General features: G+C 47.5%; 1 protein-coding gene across 13 annotated transcripts in view; it reads right to left on the bottom strand.

Moving 5' to 3' along the window:
• The window catches only part of NFATC1 (nuclear factor of activated T cells 1), a 125,696-nt gene that overhangs the window by 6,168 nt on the left and 98,918 nt on the right, over positions 1–20,610 (bottom strand). For 4 of the 13 annotated variants that reach the window (XM_070627984.1, XM_070627986.1, XM_070627985.1 and 1 more), the window contains one exon: positions 2,658–2,849. The exons of the other annotated variants lie outside the window; for them this stretch is intronic. In XM_070627984.1, coding sequence (XP_070484085.1) covers positions 2,689–2,849 — 161 coding nt within the window. In that variant the 3' untranslated portion in view covers positions 2,658–2,688. The remainder of the gene's footprint in view (positions 1–2,657; positions 2,850–20,610) is intronic. 13 annotated transcript variants of the gene reach the window in all.

The raw sequence follows: 20,610 nt of genomic DNA, 5'->3' as shown, positions 1-20,610 counted from the left end.
GACCCTCCCGCTCCTCTCCTCTCCTGGCGGTGACTTCCTACTCCTCTTCCGTGAGGTCATGGTTCCGAGTCCACACCAGCACACCCTCGCCCCCGGGGCTCTGTGTTGGTTATTTTGGGAGTGGCTTTCTCTCTTTGATATGGTTGTGTCGATGACACCTACGGTTTCCCACAATGTCTTCTCTCTGCTGATAATTTCCATCTTCTTATTCAGCTTTTCCACCGACACAAGGTTTTTTCTCTGCAGAAGTATTCTGAACTGCAGGTAACATGTGACCCTCACAGCTCGTCAGGACCTGAAAGAGGAACCTTGGCTTTGCTTCACGTCAGATGTCCCTGCACAGGATGTGGTGAGCTGTTACACCACAGTTTAATTTAATAAGAAGGGTTTTTTCCCTTATATTTAATTTTTCTCTAAAATGCTCCTAAGGTGGAAACTGTTGTTTTTTTCTAAAACTTACGTGGCAGTTTGAATTCTTGTTTGAATCTGGGATCTGTATGCAGGATGTGTGTGTGTCTCTCACTGCCCCCCATCCACCTCTGTATACAGATCTTACATACATATCTGAAATTGAGTGTAAAGGAAATTAGTATTTTTTAAAATACAAAACTAAAATGCATAAAATACAGGCATAGCTTTCCACCTGTACTTAGATTATCTGTAAATATTAACTATATTCTTCCTAAAGCTGCCTAAAGATCTCTTGGCTATTCAGAAATGAGCTGTGCATATTAATAAGGTGAAGTGTCCTTTTTAAAGTAGAATATTTCTCTCTTTGATCACCATTTTGACGGCAAAGCCTCGTGTTGCAGTGAAATATCCACAGTCCACCTCCTGGTCTCGCTCCTCGTTCTGTGTGACATACTGAGAATAGTGCAGACCAGAAAGGAATTGTGCAAGTCTGAATACTGCCTCATATATTTTGCCCCGCCAATGCCCAGCTTTTAAGCAAAGTTTTCCCACATTTCTGAATTTTTGCTTTCTGAAAGCAACTAAGGATCTCAAATCAAACTTTAATGAATGAGCAGACACTGGACTGACCTAACATTTATGCAGCCTTCATGGTTTCCTGTGCACTTGCTCACAAATTATTCTTTATCCTTGCAACAATCCTATGAGGAAGTGAAGGCAGACATCGTAATTCTGAGTTTTGTAAATGGAGAGGCCACAGAAGGCGCAAGTGGAGGCGGCAGGCGCTGGGCCCTGGAGCTGATAGGAGAGGAAGCTGAGACCACTACGAGATGATCTGATCCTGCGGGGGGCCTCACACCCCACCCGCACACCCCGCGGTTCTCTGTCCTTCTAGACTGTTCCCTCGGAGCTCCACTGGCACATCTCAGGGGAGACGTGTGCTGCTTTCCAAACTTACTAAGAAAGTCACGAAAGGTGGGGATGCTTGGTTGTCGCCGGCTGTGCTGAGGAGGCGGGCGGACCAGAGGTACAACAACCCCCAACAGCTCCGCCAGCCCACTCTCCGTTCCTGCCCATGCCAGTTCCCTCTCCCCCCAGCTCTCCCCCACTCTGTCCCCGAGGGAAGAGCGAGGGGCACAGACACCACTTTCCTTTTCTGTGGGCGTTTCTCACAACAAAACAGAACAACACATCAACAGCCCACCCACCACACACACAAACAGGGTGCTCTGTTTGAGCAAAACACCTTTTTCCAGTCATTCCTCCTGCACTAGAGTTTATGTGCTTTAAAAATCTTTTTTAAAAAGGAGAAGAGGCAGGTGACCCAGGGAACCACACAGGGTCTGCACTCTCGCGCATTTTCCGCTGCATCGTAGGAACAAACAGGAGGTGCCTGCATTTCCTCTGCTCTGAAACAAACGGCAGAAGCAACAAGTGCTCCTCAGAGGTGTCAGCACAGAGTCAACACCAGAGCCGTGTGCTGACAGGCTGCGTCAGAAACTTCATTCAGGAGTCCCAGCAGAGGCTCGGCGGCGCACGCTGTTCCCCAAGGAAAGCCTGGTGGAGGCCTCAACAGACATGCCAGGCCTGGAAGGCACCCAGCGCGCCTCTGGCTGCACGCACGCACTCCCCCAGTGTCAGTCCTGTGTGTGGGACTGGACCTTGATTGGCAGCTGCCTGCCTCGTCGCTGCTGGGACCCCTCACCCCACGCGGCCTCTCAGGCAGCTTGCTCACTGCCGTCCTGACAGTCACTCATCTCGTCAGTTCCAAGACTTTATCATCAACTGCCCTACTTCCTACTCTGCATGAATCAGTGATAGTGTGTGCTTCTGTGTGTGACTTTAAATAAGAGGGACTTTGAATGAAGTGATAACACTGTCACTTTAAACGGCAAGAGGAAAGAATGAGGACGAAGGAAAGCCCTGGGTCTCAACATTTAGGATGTCCCTTAGATCCTAGGAAATAGGACGTTCCATGATCAGTTAAAATATAAATAAACCCTGGAGGAAAAGCAATCCCTAAAACGTGACAGAAGCTACAGAGAGAATATCTAGGTGGTGTCTGTTTTAAAGCTGCCCGGCCTCCTGTTCTCCCAGGGGGGCGCTGGGCCAGGCCACACTTTGGCACATGGCAATGAGCCAACAACACCTGAGGATCCTCTGGTTTTCCAACTTTTCTCAGACATAAATTCTCCCTACGTTCATGCCAAATCATTCAAACCACAGCTCAGAGATTTGTGAGCAACCTGCTGGCCATGGGAGGCCCGTGGCCTTCCTTCAGAAAATCTGATGGGAGGTCTTTGCATCCTGGACACGCATCGTCAGGAGAAGGTGCAGCCAGAGAGTCTGGACGAATGAAGACGCAAGTCCCATTCTCCTTCTGCCTCTGAAGCCCCGTGGGATGGGTTCCTGCACTTGCCTGGTGCCTGAGGGTCTTCCTGTGAAAACAGGAGGTCTGTCTGAGATCTTTCTGCTCCATGAATCGGGGAATTCTTCAGTCTTCTGCAGGAGAGAAACAAGTCCCCCTAGATGAGAGGTCTGGGAGCGGGGAATCATAAAAGGCACGTGCCTCACAGTGTCTTTCCCAGCTCTCCGGGAAGGGAATATTATCATTATTCTTATTCTGAAGACAGGACCAGAGAGGGCAGGAGGTGCACCAGTCCTCACACGAAGGTGAACAGCAGAGGCAGGAATGGAACCGGCCCTACTGTTGGTGGGAGTGTGGTGCAGCCAGCCAGGAGCTCCACAGCTGTCCGCAGAGACAGGGCAGGCTGCAGGCTCCACCCTCGATACCGTGATGGCTTCCTCGGGGGTGCAAGGCTCTCCAGGTCTGTTTTCTATACGGCAGAATGCTGTGCTAAAAATGCTCCCTCAGATGCTCTACTCATCCTGCTTTTATAAAGAAAGATGTGTGTGCACGCAGTGGCACTCTCCGGTGAACTTTCAGTTTACTGATTGTAGGAAAAAGAAGAAAATTATGGGGCATGTGAGTGAAAGTCACACTGGTCTGAAGTTAACGCAAAGTCTGAGCTCAACCACAAGACCCACGTTCTCACAAAGACATAAAATGGTGCCCGGGGGACGGGGGTTGATACTCCTATACTTTTAGTTTCCACATTTCCTACAATGTGTGTGTGTCCCTTTCATTATCAGAACAAATATCTGTGTAGGTTTTTTAGGTTAATGCAAACATTAGCTGTGTCTTTCCGTTCCTGTCACAGAGAATCTCATCGGACGGAGCTGTGAGCGACAACCTGGCCAAACAACGGAAAAAGTCGCTCGACACGACCGAGCTGCCTCCGCCTGGCCCCACACACCCAGGGACCACACAGAGGGCTCTGCTCCTTTTCCTTCTTGGGAATCCATCAGAGCTGTGGGCCCTCCGTGCTGGGACGTGGGGAAGCAAGAGCCAGAAGAAGCAGGTGTTAGAATTTTCTAGATGGGTGTTCACACAGACGCTGACCCTAGTTTCTTAGGAACTGGGTTTGGGCTTAGAGAACAAGAAATCTGGTTCAGCAGTGTTAGCCCAGCCACATTGTTTAATCCTTGCTTTTTTAAAAAAAAGGTTAAGACCATAAGAACCATACTTTGCAAATAATATTTGTCATTTTTTTAAAAAAACATATTTGTTGATATATGTATATATTAGCTTAATTACATAAAACACATTTTAAAGCATCTTCCTCTTTTTCAATAGTTATGTTAGTTCCAATGAAGAAACCAACTGTCCTATGAAATTTAGAAAAATTTAACAATATTTATGTACGGCTACTTAGCAAACTAGCCAGCCCAGCAGGGATACTGTCATTTTTCCGGTCCTCGTTTTATATAACATGCTACAATGTTGCTTTTTCATGAAGAGAAGTATTTCTTTAAAGGCTTCATTGTCCTTTAAACAAAAGCACTATGGGAAACAAAGAAGGTCTTAAAGATTCCACTGAGGAGTCCACACAGGATTACATTCCTAAGGCAACATCCCACGTGGCCTCATGTCCTACAGACTCGCTGTCACAGCTCACGATCAAATTAAATACTGCACATAAATAAATATATAGCACAAAAGCAATTGTTACTTGCTTACTCCATTTTCCTCTGAGGGACAGAAAAAATCATATTCTTTGCAGAGCACAAGTCATCAAAAACATTTTTTTTTTAAGGGAAAGCCAAAATAGTTTTTTGAAGAGCAAAACAAAACAGGAAGGACATTCTTTCCCATTCCTATAACTAAAAGATAATTTTAAAAAGTATTTGCTAAGTTTCCCAGAAAATACACCTTTAGCTAAAGTTAGTGCTGTAACCTAAGAGGATAATAATTTGGGTAGACACAAGGAGAACCAGAAATATCTCAGGCCAAATCTATTCTTAAAGAACTAAGTTCTCAGAAGTCTCTCCATTATGTCTGATGCACTGAGTCTTTCCAGTGTCTAAGGATTCTCGGTAAGAAAGCCAGGATGCAAATGATGGCGGCTGCAAATCCTACTGAACATACAGACTTTTACTGCTGTGACTGTCTTTGCAAGGGGCCACGACAGATGTGTTCCCCACACGTCTGTGGTTTTGGCAGATGGCTGAAGACACTGTCACGTCCTCCACTGGACACGTACATTTAGACTTACTCGGTTCTTATCTAACGTATTATGGGAGCTGTGAGCTAAGTACATGAAAACACCATGATTGAAGCCACAATTTAGAGATCAGAAAATAGGAAGCGGAGAACATGCTTTCATTCCACTGTGAGAGCGCGTTTGGTCCGATGCAAAGAGATGGCCGAGGCGCAGGCCCTGAGGAAAGTGAAGCGCTGTCTCTCATGTGGGTTTTTAACTTCTTGAGAAGAGGCAACCTCTTAGAAAGTTTGCCGTAAATATTTCCTCCTCCGCAGGTAGGCACTTGTCATAAGCTCCTGCGTACAGCGGCTGTGCCCACCCAGCCTCCTCTGGTCTTCTGAGCCGCCCGGCGCCCCCTGCGAGAGGCGCTATGTCTGGGACGCGGCAGTTTAAAAAGAGGAGCCATTTTCCCGGAGTGGATCACAACCACGGTCATTCCGAAAATGCAGAGTTGCAATATTACTACAATCCTTTTCTACTTTTCTGGTTTTTTTTCAAAGATGCTTTGTGAAGCAGTGGAAAATAATACAGTTTCTCAAGTTTCATTAAAAAGTAAGTTCTCGTGTTACCTCGGGAGTCCTGGACCTATTTCAGCCTTCACTTATTTTTATCTTTTTGATCATAATAAGCCACTGCCATGGGGCCCGCTATTTTTAGAAGGAGAGAATGGGGCAGCGGAGGGACTGAATGACAACAAGTCACAGTTTTAATAAAACATGACCCTCCCAACTGGATGTGGAGTTGGCACTGATGAACACTATTGTCACGCGGGGCTGTCAGCCATTAAAACAGAACGATTTTCCTACCTTCGGTGCCTGCTTCCTTATTTAGCCTGAATACTCCAAATAATGCAAACGCCCCGAGTGGAAACTCCGGCATCCGTGGGGACCGGGCCAGCCACGTGACGGAGGCACCACAGGCCTGTCCTCCGTGCCCCGTGATGTGTGGCAGGGCGTATGCCTTCCATCACCTGGCCCATTATTCATCTATGCTCAACTCTCATTCCACAGTTACTCACTGGGATCATTAAACCACCAATTACCATTTTCCCAGGGCTTCTTTGTGCGGCTAGAAAATACATTCCCCCAAATTATGAAACAATTCTGACAAACAGAATTCAAACAGAATTAACAGGATTGAAAAAATAAAAAATTTTAAAGCCCCCTTTAATTAAAAAATAGTAATAAATGGACCCAGAGAGAGTGACAGCTGCGGGTGTGGCTAGGTGTGCTTCCTCCCGTCACTCCGCTGTGGAAACAGAATTCTTTCTCTGGCGGCTAAGCATGAGGTTGGGGACCGAAAGTGACAATGCATCAACAACGCGGGCTTCCTTCGTTGTCGGGCAGTGAAGGAGATAGGTCAGAGGCTGCGGCTCCCAGTACAAGGGGGTCAAAATGCCCATCAGCCCAACTTCAGCTGTGGGAAACCGCCAGGCCCTGCCAGCCTGGCACAGGAGAGGCGCCCCACGAACACCCATCAGGTGCCAGGTGTCGGTCAGGAGATGCTGCTTGTGAGGGAAGCAAAGGAGACGGCTCAAACCCACCTGTTCCTGGGTTTGCAGGAAGTGAAACCACTCCTTCTTATCGTTAAATGTGACTTTGAACTAAATCCTCACCTCACCAGAGCACTGTTAGCAAGTGTGTTAGGCGTGATCGTCGCATTGTGATCACATGAGCAAATGACCACTTGGAAAGATGGATGCATCTCAGGGACACAGCGACGGGGAGGTGTGAGATTGGGACCTGACTCAGAGACATCAACACCGACAACCAGAGGGGAGAGAGGAAGTGTTTGTGCTGTGTCTTGCCTGCTCAGGGCCTGGACCTGGGTGAGGGGACAGAGGAACCCACTCTACTGTTCATTCCACTCCTGTGGATGTTTGAAAGTTTCATAATTAAAGACTAACACTATCTTCAGAGAGAAGCTGGAGCCCAGGAGAGGCTGATGATGGCCGTGCTTGGCCTCCTGAGACTGGCCAGCTCTCTGGGCATCCACTAGAGGGGGCTGAGCCTGTCCCACGGTGACGGGGAAGACACGAGCGTCCCCTCAGGCCGTCCTGGCCCAGCACCACACCATGAGCACACCACCACCAGGACTGGCCCTGCTCCTCGTGCCGTCTGTGGGCCAGCAGCCATGGCATCACCGGGAGCTGGGAAGGCTGCAGGTTCCTGGACCCCACCCAGTCCCACTGAACCGGAACATTTTAACAAGATCCCCAGCGATTCCATCCGTACCCACAGAATGTCCGAGAAGCCCTGGGCCAGGTGAGGGCAACCAGGAGACTCAGGGAGGAAAACTCTCAGTGCCCAGAAGAAAATGCCCCCAGGTACTTCCCCAGGGCTGCTCCCTTAAAGGCAGTGCCGTCGTCCTCGAGTGGGGAGCACGCTTCTCTCACCTTCAAACAGTTCCAACCCTTGTTCAAATCTTTAAGAGGAAATTTGTGCTAGTTTTTTTTTTAACTGAAAACATAACACTACAAGTGACATTTTGCTTGAAGTTTGGGGATAGCTCAAAAATTCTCTGAAGTGTAGCAGAGAATGACACAATATTTAGGGAAGACAGATGCTAAGTGGGTGTGGTGCTGAAGAGAGATGAGGAAAGGGAAATAACCCACTGAGAACAATTCTTGAAAAAGCTGAATTCTTACCCAGGTGTCTGAAATTACCTGGTTGGTCACAGAGGCAACCTGCAGCTTTGAGGGAGGGCCAGGAGCTGCCACGGTCTGCGGTGCTCTACAGGATTCGGGCCTGAGGACCAGCACCACTGCGGTGGCCAGTACCCTAACCCTGGGGTCACCTTGAGGCAGCCCCTGGGAGCAATCCTGCCCTCACCTGCTGGCCAACAGCACAGCTTGGCTCCGAGAGGGCATCAGCCACCTTCAGCTGCTCTGAGCCAATGGGCGTTGACATGGCAGCCCAGGGTTTTGGGTATGGAGAAAGGAGTTAAAATAACACTCAGGGATTTTCATTTTCATTGTTAGAATTTACAAGTGATCCTGCTTTCAAGTACTATTGAAAATTATTATTGATAGAACTCCACACTCCTTAGACTGAATTCCTGCAAGGCCGCCTCCATTTTACATCTGGACGACCTCCCCATGCGCTCGGCACCCACGCATGACGTCTGTGTGTCAACGCGAGTGAGCGACTGCGTGCTAGTCCTTCCGCACAGCACACGGGCCTCCACCTCATGCGCTCCTGTCTCTCAGTGATGGGGAAGCGGGGTGAGGAGACAGCAGGACAGCTGCTCACTTCTGTGCTGCCCCACCCCGGCCCCCATCGCTCTGCGGCTTCAGGGACTGCTGCAGCGACAGCCAGAGAGAGATCACAGGTCCTCAGTCAGCGCAACGTAGGGATGCGAAGAACACAGGAGCAGGATTCTCGCTCCACAGCTTCTCCTCCTGGTGCTGGTGGACGAGCTGAGGACAAGCTCAGAGAACAGGCCGCGTCTCTGACCTGGTGGGCTTACACACGCTGCCCTTGGCCACCTGTTCCTAGCAAAGAAGTGGTTTTCCTCCTTACAAGGCTGTTGAGGAAAATCTGGGAGTAAACTGAAGGTTCAGGGTGTGGGTGTAACACATGTGGTACAGCATTCTGCCTGTTTTGGTTTTGTTCTTTGTAAAATAACTAAGAGGCTAATTTGCTGGGAGAGGCTCTGGCACAGAGAGCACAGGATTTCCCACGGTAGCATCTCTCACTATTTCAGCCTCCCAGAGCAGCCCCTTTAGTTCAGTTTCAACAGAAAGTCCAAACTCTCGCCACCGCATCTTGGGCCGTACTTATGTCTTCCCGCTTCATCCTCTGGCATCTCCAGTTTGCTGTCATGTAGCACTGGGCTCTGCGTCCTCTCGGAGCCATTTTCCAGCCAGCAGCCCAATCTTGGCTGTGACCACCCACAGGCCAGCCTGAGATGAAGGCACGAATGCTTCCGCCTGTCCTCTCCACCCCAGCCTGGAGGGCACGACTTCCTCAGCGGATTCCGCCACAGCTGCTGAATCGCAAGCAAGGGTTACCCTCAGACCTTCTCCTGAGCTCTCCACACTCCGCCGCTGCCCCCGCTGCCGAGGCTGCATCTGCTTCTTACCTCCCACAGCCAGGTCCCCTGCCCACCAAGCCAGTCCCTGCGTGGGTCCCGCATATGCCATGCCCATCCTCTTCTCCCCCGCTGCTCTGCTTCCAGCAGCTCCGGGCTGGGATGGCTCAGCATTTCCACCTGCTGCTGGGCCTAAGTCACTCACACATCCCATCCCACAGCCAGAGCGAGTACCGCCAAGGTGGAAATCTGAGGGAAATGCCCCACAGGGAGGCCCCATCTCTTCACGCCTCCTCCCTCAGCTCCACCCCCAGCTGCTCCCAGGTCCACCCAACACCTCAGCACCTCACAGCAGAGCCTGGCGGTGATGCTGCTGCCCAGGACACCTGAGTCCCACTCCTGCCTCCCACGCCACCTCGGAAAGGCCAGCTGGTGCCTCCTCGGTGCCCAGAGGCCCTAGCGAGCCACTGCCCTTGCTATGCGATTCTTTAACGTCCACTTCCCTCCCCGGGTAGACCGAGCCCACCTTGAGGGTAGGAACTGCACCCATGAGCGTTGGTAGAACTGACCAGTTTCTTCATTCTGTAAAGATCTGAACAGAAAAACCACAGATGCCATGAAGAAGAATGCGTCAATAGCCAAGCTGGCAAGTTACTCTTAAAAATTCCTAATTTGTAAAACAATAGGAAGGAGACGGAGGCAAAGAGTCAGAAAAATATAGGTAAATGAGATAGGTCCCATATCTTTAGGACATATTGACCCTGGAGTGGAAAAAAGAAAAAAAAACCCAAGATTGAATTTTTGTATTGATTATCCAATTATTAATCTTTATAGAAGCTATTCCAACACTGCACATAATGAGTAATTCATCAAAGTATATTAGGTGCCATGGAAGTTGCATTCGGTATAAAGGACCATTAAGTTTCTTGTAATTGCACATTACTGGAGCTTTAGTTAGTTCTAAATCAAATCAGCAGGACCGGCATGTATGCGCACTAATTGACTTTATGTAATAACGGCATGCCCCTGGTGATTACCAAAATGAGCAGCCTTGCTGAGTTACCACGGCCCCAAAGACCACTTCTCAGCCCAAGCAGAGGAACAGCATTTCTAACAACACTGGAAGGAACAGGCAGAAGAAACCACCTGCATCTCCTTCCTGAACAAGGAAAGGATGCCCTGGGCCGTGCGCCAGGACCCTGTGGGCCAGGGGGCCAGGGCCCGAAGCACACTCACAACCTGCTTTCTGGAGGAAATTCTACCAATCCACTGCTCCGGAGCTTGACAGACAGGAACCCAAGCCCGGGAAAGTGTCATGTCCCTCAGTACCTCATTACACGCATTTCCCATCTGAGAAAGAGACGGTTGAGATGTGGAACAGACAGCCTTTAAGACGAAGCTCCCGTCTTCATTCCCCTGAAATGGTCTCTAAGGCCCTCAAATTCAAGAGCAGGAGCGCTGCCACTCACTGGCCTCCACGATTCAGGTGGCAATGGACCAGGCACCATTCTGTGGCCCTGCTTTGTCAACTTGGATCATTCTTTAAATTCTGAACATCATTTGGTTGTTACCTTGTGCTCCTCGCTCTGCTCTAATTTTTCCAGGGGCCAGGGATCTGATCTGCTCATGTGTCTTGACAGCCTCGCAATGCCAGTCATACAAAGTAATCTGCCAACATTATGTGGTCTTTTGAAAGTTGAACTGATCCTTTCCGTGAGTTTCAACAAGACTGAGACCGAGCCAGACCTGACACACCTCTTCTGCAGGATTCTAAGCATTTATTGCTCAGGCTGTGGTGAAATTACTACAATAGCCACTTGCATTGTGTCTTGTGTTTGTTGAACTGCTTCTTTTTGGCGAGGTTATGAGCTCTCCTGTTTGGAAAATTTAGCATTAATTCCTTCTCTGTTTATTTAAATTTGGTTTCTGAAGAAGGCTTAAAATACGTCCTCAGGAAAAAGACTGAATATGTAGAGAATGACTATTTAGAGCTCTTTATTCACAATAAGTGTTAATTCAGACTGCAGAGCTTTTCCAGCGTGAGGCCCCTCCCTGCCCCTCAGTGGCTGACTTCACAGCAGGCAGCCCTGGAGCGTCACACACTGAACTAAAGGATGACCCGAGGCCCGTTTCCATGACAAACGGCGATGAAGAAAACCAGCTCCGGAGCTGGGGGTCAAGTCCGGCACCTTCCCTGCTAACCTCCTCCCCTACCCCTGCACAGGCTGTCGGACACGGGCTCCAACTCCGAGACTACAATGCGCTTCCACGTGCAAGAGCACACGAGACAGCTTGTCAAGATGCGCCGTGAATTTAGCAAGCCCTGGTCAAGCGGAGACCACGGACACAATCAAAGTGATCAAAACTGCTTTAAAACCCCCAAGTGTCTGGAAAGACCCTCCAGTGAGCAGGGCTGCACCTGCAGGTGTATGAGTGAGTATTTCACTGAGGGGCTTTGTGGAGGAAAATCACGCAGAGGGGTGTGACTTTCAAGTTCTCCTCTCCTCACCTGCCTGCCACTTAGTAAGTGTGCTGGACGCCGCCTGCTGAGAGAGGCACCACCTGACCTGCTCACACCCCAGGGCCCAGCTCCTCCTGGGAGCGAGGGGCCTCCTCCCCTGCGCCCTGACTGGGCAGGAAGGAGCGGTCAGCACCCACATGCCCTGGGGCTCAGCAACTCTCCCCCGCCCCCCACAGGTGGTCTGGGTGCTCCCAGTGCCTGCCTTGAAGACTCAGCGATGGTGGCAGCAAGGGAGAGCGCCAATCAATGCACAGTGGCCAGTGGACGGTGGACGGTGGCGTTTTTATGAGCCAGAAGTCATGAACCCCGTTGCCAGCCTGGCCTTGAAAGCAGAGAGAAACAGGAAGCAGAAGAGGAAGTGGCAGGGAGGGAAGGGGCGCGGTGCTGATGAAAGGCTCTCGAAAGCCCAGGTCAACCTCCTCTGCAGGAGCCGCCACACCTCTGGAGAAACGCCTGTCCAGTGGATCAATCACCTCATTTCCATCCACACGTTTCTCTGTGGTACTCCCATTCCGCTTTATCATGACAGGAAACTGCACGCAGGATGGAAAGCTGGCATTTCATCCAGGGGAAACCACCGTTTCCATCTCAGCGAGTGAAAGAGATTGCAGAAGAATATCAACATTGCAGTTAAGGTGGGGAGGAAAGATAAGGGGGCTTGGAGCCTCACGCGTCCGCTGGTGTTTGGACAGTTTTGAAGGACAGTCAGCCCCGTGCTTTTAATTCTCCTGTCAATTCAGCATAAACACCTAATTAACAGAATTTGACAAACATTTTCTCAGCTCTTTTCTTAAATTAATATACGTTTAAAAAATGCCTACACACAGCTCCCCGCCTGGCACATCCTGGCTGTCCTGCTGATGCTGTTTCAAATGTGGCCACAGACACTCCTGTGAAGCCAGAACACTCGGGGGACGGACCGATAGACGGACGGACGGAGACTCTGCTTCTGCCCAGGCCTGGCCCAGCGGCGGCCACCTCACTTTATCCACCCACCACCTCTTTTCTCTCCAGCCATCTGCCAAGAGGAAATAACTCTGCTGTACTGGGAGTCTGGGAATCCCAGAAAACAATCTTAAATCCACAGAAATAATTGAAGTTCACTTCTACCGAGCTGCTCAGTTCCATTCTGATTTTTATTACAATGTCAACAAGAGTTTAATTTGTTTTAAAGTTTAGGTTCTTAAATCTGAGTGATATACGGTAGTTTACAGCTTGCTGGCAACAGCTACTGTGGAAAAAAAATGCAAAGTGTATATAAAGGCGATTCTAAGTTTGACATCGTGAAAGCAGGGAGCTGGGCCAAAAGCAGCAAACAGCACGGCTTTCCCCACCCGGGGACAGCGGCCACACCACGTGACCACGGGCACGTTTCCCTCCTCGACCAATCTCGTCTGGGGCTGTAATTAAGAGGAAATGTCCTAAAATGTAATTTCTTACACTAAACAGTCACAGATGCTAGCTAGGCCACTAATGGAGGGACTGTCTTCTCTGGGCTCCTTTCTAAAAACCAATTCCAGCGAAAACACTTCAGGGGGTGCTGGAGAAGGAGGGTGCTGCCCCAGCCCCGGGCTGTATCTCTCGATTCACTAGACTTCTGCCTGTGAACAAGGCGGTGCAGAAACGTGTTGTTTCAGACCACTCTGAGCAGGTCGGACTGAAACCAGCGTGAGAGGACGCTGCACATGTCTGCACAGAACCACCCGGACCTTGAACGCATTCTGATGCAAGATGCCAGCTCTGACACTCACCTGGTTTCCCCGTCTAGCTTTCGCTGGGGCAGAGCTCTAAGTCCTGTTAGAACCAAGGCAGACACACAGACTAAACTGCAAACCAAGTGCTTTATGGGCAGCAAGGATGGAGGAGGCCGTAGAACACGGCTTTCCCCAGAGACTGAAGGGCGCTGCCCCGTGTGGGTCCCCCCTCGGCAGGAGAGCGAGGGAGCTGCCAGCGGCTGCCTGGTTTTACACAGCCAGGGCCCCCACGGTGACGGCAACACTCCCCCGACGTCACGTCTGCGCTCGGCCAGACAGTGAATCTGCTGCACTTTCTCCCTTTTCCCTCCTGCACGGGCTCGGACTGGAGCCAGAGCCGCGGGTAAATCACAGACATTTCTAGATGCTGCTGAGGCTGTGAGCTCCTGCTGTCTCCCAGGGCTCACTTCCTGCCCTATCTAAAGCAACAGCAGCTGTGAGGGCCTGATAGGGCCCGTCCTGGGGTGGGAGCGAGGACGGCTAGGGGGCTGATAATGCCGCCCCCAGGCCCCTAGGCCCAAAGACCGCATCCTGCACCGTCTGCCCACTTCAGACCAAAAAAACCCAGCCGCTGGGCTGTGGGAGCGATAACTGCCCAAGTCCTGGGGAGGGGAGTGGCCTCGCCGACTTGGTCTATTGTCCCAAGTATCAGCTTTGATTACTTGGGGTCCCCCGGGCCTGATAAGGGCGGATGTTTAGAAGGGGGAATAGACTTTCTTTGTTCTTTACTACGTGGAAGTGTCCACTGTATAATCTGATAGGAAGGAAGAATCCCGTTTCGAAATTCAAACTGAAAAAGGTAAAGGGACTCAAAATTTTGTGTGCCCCACCCACATTAATGTGAGAGAGAACCCAAGTTGCCCACGGTCAGAAAACAGAGAGGCACCGATCCCGCCAAGCGGCAACAGACGGAGGAATTCATAGGACTACTGTCCATGTTTCCAAGATAATCGTCTACTCAGCTCAACAGTAAGTAATGGAGGAGCACACATATTTTATTCCCTAAGAGAAATTCTACCATCAGCGTTGTGTTCATATCATACAAAAATAGAATTCGAATTTTTTCCTAACACTCCCTAAAAAAGGAGTCCAAGGACTGTGCATGTTCCACATACAAAGGAAAAACCATACGTGACGTGTACAAGCCTCCAGCTTTGAGAGCACGGCTGCTCCCGCGGCATTGAGTACTTCCACAAAATTGTACTTAACTCTAAACACTCCTTTGAAAAGAAGTTCCTTGAGCTGTGTAAGAGATGCACACCTCGACCGTCCTTAGCAAGGTCCACACGCCAGGCCGTTTACCGCCTCTGGAGATTTGCCTTTTATGGACATTTTCATATAAATGGAACGATATGATATGTGGACTTTTGTGTCTGGCTTTTTTGACTAAGCCTGATTTCAAGGTTCATCCATGTCCTAGCATGAATCAGTACTTCATTCCTTCTAATGGCCGACTAATACTCCATTGTATGGCTATCACACGCTTTTCCTATCTATTCATGAGTTGCTGGACATTTAAGCTGTTGCAAAAGTCTGGCTATTATGGATAATGCTGCCAAGAACCTTGGTGTTCAAGTCTGTGTGGACTCATGTTCATTTCTCTTGAGTTCCACCCAAGAGTGGAACTGATGGGTTACATGGCAAATTTATGTTCAACTTTAAGACATTGCCAAAGTGACATACTATTTTACATCCCCACTAGTAATGTGTGAGGGTTCCAATCTCGCCACATCCTCTCCAGAATTTGCTATTGTCTCTCTTATTTATTACAGTCTAATGGGTATGAACTGGTATCTCATTTGCATTAGTATTGCACTTGTACTCCCTAATGGCTAATGATGTTCAGGCTCTTTTCATGTACTTCTTACCCTTTCACATATCTTCTTTGGAGAAACGTCTCTCTAAATCTTTTACTCACTTTTTGACTAGCCTGTTTGTCTTACTATTATTGAGAAATAGTGTTCTTTGCATATTCGGGATACAAGCTCTTTATCAGATACGTGTTTTGTGAATACATTCCTCCAGTCTGTTGCTTATCTTTTCATTTTCTTAATGGTATCTTTTGAAGCACAATAATTTTGAATTTTAATGAGGTCTAACTTATCAATTTTTTTATTTTATGGGCTGTGTTTTTAGTGTCATATCTAAAAAAATCTTTGCCTAATCCAAGGTCTTGAAGATTTTCTCATATGTTACCTCCTAAGAATTTTATCGTTTTAGCTCTTACTTTTAATTTCATGATCAATTTTGAGTTAAACTTTCGGTGTATGGCGTGAGGTAAGGGTCTAAGTTCACTCGTTTGCATGTAGATATCCCTTGTTTCAGCACCATTTGTTAAAAAGGCTATCCTTTGCCACAGTCAAATGGCTTGGCACTTTTGTTAAAAATCAATTTACCATAAATATAAGGATTTATTTCTGGACTCTCAATTCTGTTCCATTGATCTACATGTCTCCTGCCAACACCACACTGTCTCGATTATTGTAGCTTTCTAGTAAGTTTTGAAATTGAGAACTGTAAGTCTTCCAACTTTGTTTTTTGTTTTCAGAATTGTTTTGGCTATTCTGGATCTTTGAAATTCCATATAAATTTAGGATCATTTTGTCAGTTTCTGGGAAAAAAAAAAACCTGCTAGAATTTTGGTAGAGATTGCATTGATTCTATGGATTAATTCCATTGTGATCAGAATTAACCCTTTCAAATTTATGAAGTCTTGCTTGACGGCCTGGTGGGAGGCCATCCTGGAGGAGGTTCCCTCTGTGCACCCCTGTGGCTCGTTCTCTACATGGCTTTCAGGTCAAGCCAGCCGACAGTGTGGTTCAATTGTTTTATGTCCTACTGACTTTCTGCCTAGCTGTCTTATGCAGTATTAAGAGTGTAATATTGAAGTCTCCAGCTATTATTTTTTAATTGTCTTTCAACTTATCCCTTCAGTTCTGCCCATTTTTGTTTCCTGTATTTTGGGGCTCTGTTGTTACATGGAAATATATTCATAATTGTTATATCTTCCTACTCAATTTATGCTTTACTCACTATAAAATGTCCTTCTTTGTCGCTGGTAACATTTTCTCTGGTTCCAGATCTATTTTGTCTGGTATCAGTACACCTACTCCAGACCTCTTTGGGTCACTATTTGCACGATATACCTTTTCCATCTTTTACTTTCAACCTATTTGTATCTCTAAATCTAAAATATGTCTTTTGTAGACAGGATATAGTTGGATCCTGTTTGTTTGTTTTCCAATCCAGTCTCACAACCCCCACCTTTCTATTGGAGTGTTTAGTTCATTTACATCTAATGTAATTTTGATACAGTAGGATTCGCTTTTGCCATTTGCTATTTGTTTTCCACGTCTTGTGGTTTTGCTTGTTTTTGTTGTTCCTATATTCTTCGTTACTGCCATCTTTTGTGTCAAATATATATTTTCTCGTGTATCATTTAAATGCTTTCTTTCATCTTTTGTTTGTTTGTTTATTACATATATTTTTAAGTTATTTTTTAATGGTTCCTCCAGAAATTACAATATGCATCTTAACTTAAAGCAATCTATTTAATACTATTATATACTATTATAGCTTATTTCTAATAATACATAGAAACTGTTCTGATAAAGCTTCTTTCCCTACCCCTTCCTTTGTGCTATTACTGTCACACAAATGATATCTTTGTGTATTATAAGCCCATCAGCACAGTTTTGTAATTATTGTCATGTGTTTTCTTTTAAATCAGGAGGAGAAAAGAGTTTAAAAATATGCATATGCTGTCTTTTTTATTTACCTGTGTGATTACTTTTACCAGTGCTTTTTATTTCTTTGTGTGGATCTGAGCTACCATCAGCCTGAAGGACCCCCTTTAGTACTTCTTGTTTTTTTTTGATCTTCTCAACTAAACTGTCAGGGTCTTGGGAACTTTTTTGACATGTTTGCTGCTTTATCCCTAATATCTAGCACTGTGCTTGGTACTGCCAAGCAGGTGCTCATGGACTCCCTTTAGTACTTCTTGTAGGTCAGGTCTGCTGGCAATAAATTCTCTGCACCTTTGCTTATCTGGGAAGGACTTTATTTCTCCTTCATTTTTAAGGCTAGTTGTGCTAGATATGGAATTCTTGGTCAACAGTCTTCCTTTCAGCTCTTTGAATATGCAATACACTGCCTTCTGTCCTCCATGGTTGGTAATGAGAAGTTGGCTGTTAATCTTACTGAGGAATGCAGGTACCGCATGACCTGTTCATCTCTTGCCGCTTTCAGGATTATCTCTTTTTCTCTGTCTTTTGACAACTTGGCTATGATGTGTCTAGGTGTGAATCTTGGAATTTATCCTACTTAGAATTTGTTGACCTTTTTAGATGTGCATAACAATGTTTTTCATCAAATTTAGGAAGATTTTGACCACTATTTCTTCAAATATTTTTTTCTACCCCTTTCTCTCTCGTCTTTTTCTGGATTCCCATTATGCATATGTTTGTATGCTCTGTGGTTTCTTGTATGTTTGTTTTTCTTTATTCTTTTTTCTTTCTATTCCTCAGACTGGATAATCTATTGATTTGTCTTCAAGTTTGTTGATTTTTTTCCTCTGCTAGCTCCAAACTGTCATTCACTCCCTCTAGTGAATTCTTCATTTCAGTCACTGCACTTTGCAATTCTAGACTTCTACCTGACTCTGGTACAAATGTATCTTTTTAGAATCTCATATTGACACTCTCTATTCAGTGAGACATAGTTGGCTTATTTTCATTTAATTCCTTAAACAGCGTCCTTTAGTTCTTTGAACAGATCTGTAGTGGCTGACTTCGAGCCTTGCTGCCAGGTCTGACAGGGAGCCCTCTCGGGCACGCTGTCTCTCACCTGTGGGTAGTTCTTTTGGCGTGTACGGGTCACATTTTCATGTTTCTTTGCACGTCTCATAGTTTTTTGGTTGAAAAACTGGACATTACAGATAATATGTTGTAGCAACTCTGGAATCCGAATCTCCCCACTGTAGGATTTGTTGTTAATTCTGCATTCTTTTTTGCCCTTGTCGCTGCTTCTTTGATTAGTGACTTTCCTGGACTACTTCTGTAACATCTGTATTCTCTGAAGTGTATGGCCTCTTTTGAAAAAATTCTTGTCTTTATTTTTCAGCCTGGCTTCCTAGGGGTCACCCTCAGGTTAGCATAGTTTAACGGTCAGTCAACTATCAGTCGGAGGTTTCTTTAAATGCCTTGAGCCATTACGTCTTCCACCTTTTGTCAAGGAAATCTAAATGTTAAGGCCCACTTTCTAAGTGAAGGCGTGCACATCAGCCTTAGCTGTCACTTTTGCTTGTATCGAGTCTCAAGCTCAGCCAGAGGTGAACGACTGGGGCCCTCTCTTCTCCGAGGTCTTTCCTGAGCATGCGTGCATCCGTGGACACGTGTGTGGTCTTCTAGACCCCCAGGCACAGGCCAGGCTTCTCCAGTTCCCTGTGGTCATCTAGTGGGGCTAGACCCTTGTCCGCCCCAGTGGAGAGCACAGCCGTGGCAGCTCCCATGAGCAGGATTCCAGCCGTCTGTCGTTTCTGACCCTGCCCTGGGAATGTGGCTTTTCCAGGGACCTGCACAACCAGTCAAAGTACTGACTGTGCTCCGGGGCTGGGTTTTTGACAGAGCCTCAGAGAGGCCGATCTCCTTCCCTGTCTGTGAAGCTGCTGGCTTTTCATGGTGATGCGCCACAGAGCTGGGGAGGGGCGATGGGAGAGGTCCCAAGTTAAAGCCCCACAGACCCTGCTGTTCTTACCAAGGCCCAGCTTTTCTTGAATAAATGCTTTTCAGTTTGTTCTGCCTCTGGTTAATTTCCAGATTCTGAAATAACTGATTTGATAGTTTTGTCAGTATTCATGTCACTTTTTTGGGGAGTGCTGCCTCACCAAGGTCCTTTCTTCATCATTCTGGAAGTCTTGCTTTCCTTCCAGTCCCTCTTGAGTTATCAAAAAGTGCCTCAGTTGATAACCAGAAATTCTTTGATGAAGGAAAAAATCTACGACACTGCTCTTCGGCTTGCAAGGCCAGCTCATATCCGACAGCTAGACTCTTGAGCAGGAATCTTTGCTCACCACGTCTCTAGTGGGGAAAAAATATTCAACAATAGAGCTAAACCTTGGTGGAGTTGAGAGACTGTGCAGAGACCAGAGCGGCAGACCAAGGTGGGGCTCCGGGGCTGTCAGTGGCTAACTGCGACTCTGAGTAACTGCGATTCCAACAGCGTTTCCCGCAGCTTCAGCCCCGCTCTGTGAGGTGTGGTGAACGCTGGTAGTTTGCCCACAGGACTGTTCTAAGGTTGAATACGTAAACTGAGAGAATACATGTAAAACGTCACTTTGGAAAGTACCAAAGGCCTTACATTCAGTACTCATTACTATTATTGCTATCTGGGTTTTCTGTTTGTTGGCAATCATATGTCATGCTGGACTGGGAACGACTTTTCAGCTCTGATGGGAAGACAATTACTACAATTCCAATTATCCATGTTCTTCTCTGCCTGGACTTGATGGACAACTGTGAGCCAGTTATTCATTGTTCCCTAGGAATCCATGTGCAAGAACACACTTTTGTACCAGGAAGATCCCTGGGAAGTGTTCGTGCCTAGCTGGCTCTCTGCCTAGAGCTCCAGGGGCAGGAGACCGAGTGCCTGGCTTGAGTTACAGGCCGTGGCTGCTCTTGCGAAAACACAGTTGTCCAACAGATGTAGACAGAGCCCTCCACTGCCCTGGTCACCACTGTCCCCAAAGAGACGCCAGGCCCTGATGGTCTATCGACAGCTGGGCTTTCTGAATGTCGCTATTATGCTTTTAAATGGCTTGCTTTATGGCTTCATGCTCTGGTGACACAGCACAGTGGTGTGCTATTTGCCGGCTCACAGATCTGAAAGTATCTGTAAAGAGCACTCATTCTTAAGAAAGTTCTTTGAAACGTATAAGCATCAGAGAAAGAAAACGCAAAGACCAGGCCGGTGTTGTACAACTTGATCTGAAATGGAGACAGAACTATTTACAGAACTTCTGGAAAGCTGTTCATCTCCTTGCAGGAGGAAAACAGAGTGTATCCTCACAAGAAAAAACCCGGCATCGCCATCACGAACGCTCACGCATGAACGCTTTACTAGCATTCAGAGCCCGCCTATGACAAAGGACAAAGACGCCACAAGCATGCCCCACATTGGCCACGTGCAGTCCTCTCTGGACGTCAGCTCTCTGTCCATCTCCGCTTCCCGGTCGTGAGGGTTTTTCGGCACTAAATAGACCTACACGCTGCTAATTGCCCAAGAGCTCCGC

The sequence above is a fragment of the Equus przewalskii genome, chromosome 7, assembly GCF_037783145.1.
Source record: "Equus przewalskii isolate Varuska chromosome 7, EquPr2, whole genome shotgun sequence".
NCBI lineage: Eukaryota > Metazoa > Chordata > Mammalia > Perissodactyla > Equidae > Equus > Equus przewalskii.
Note: the sequence above shows the minus strand (reverse complement) of the source record. Positions and strands in the feature narration are given on the sequence as shown.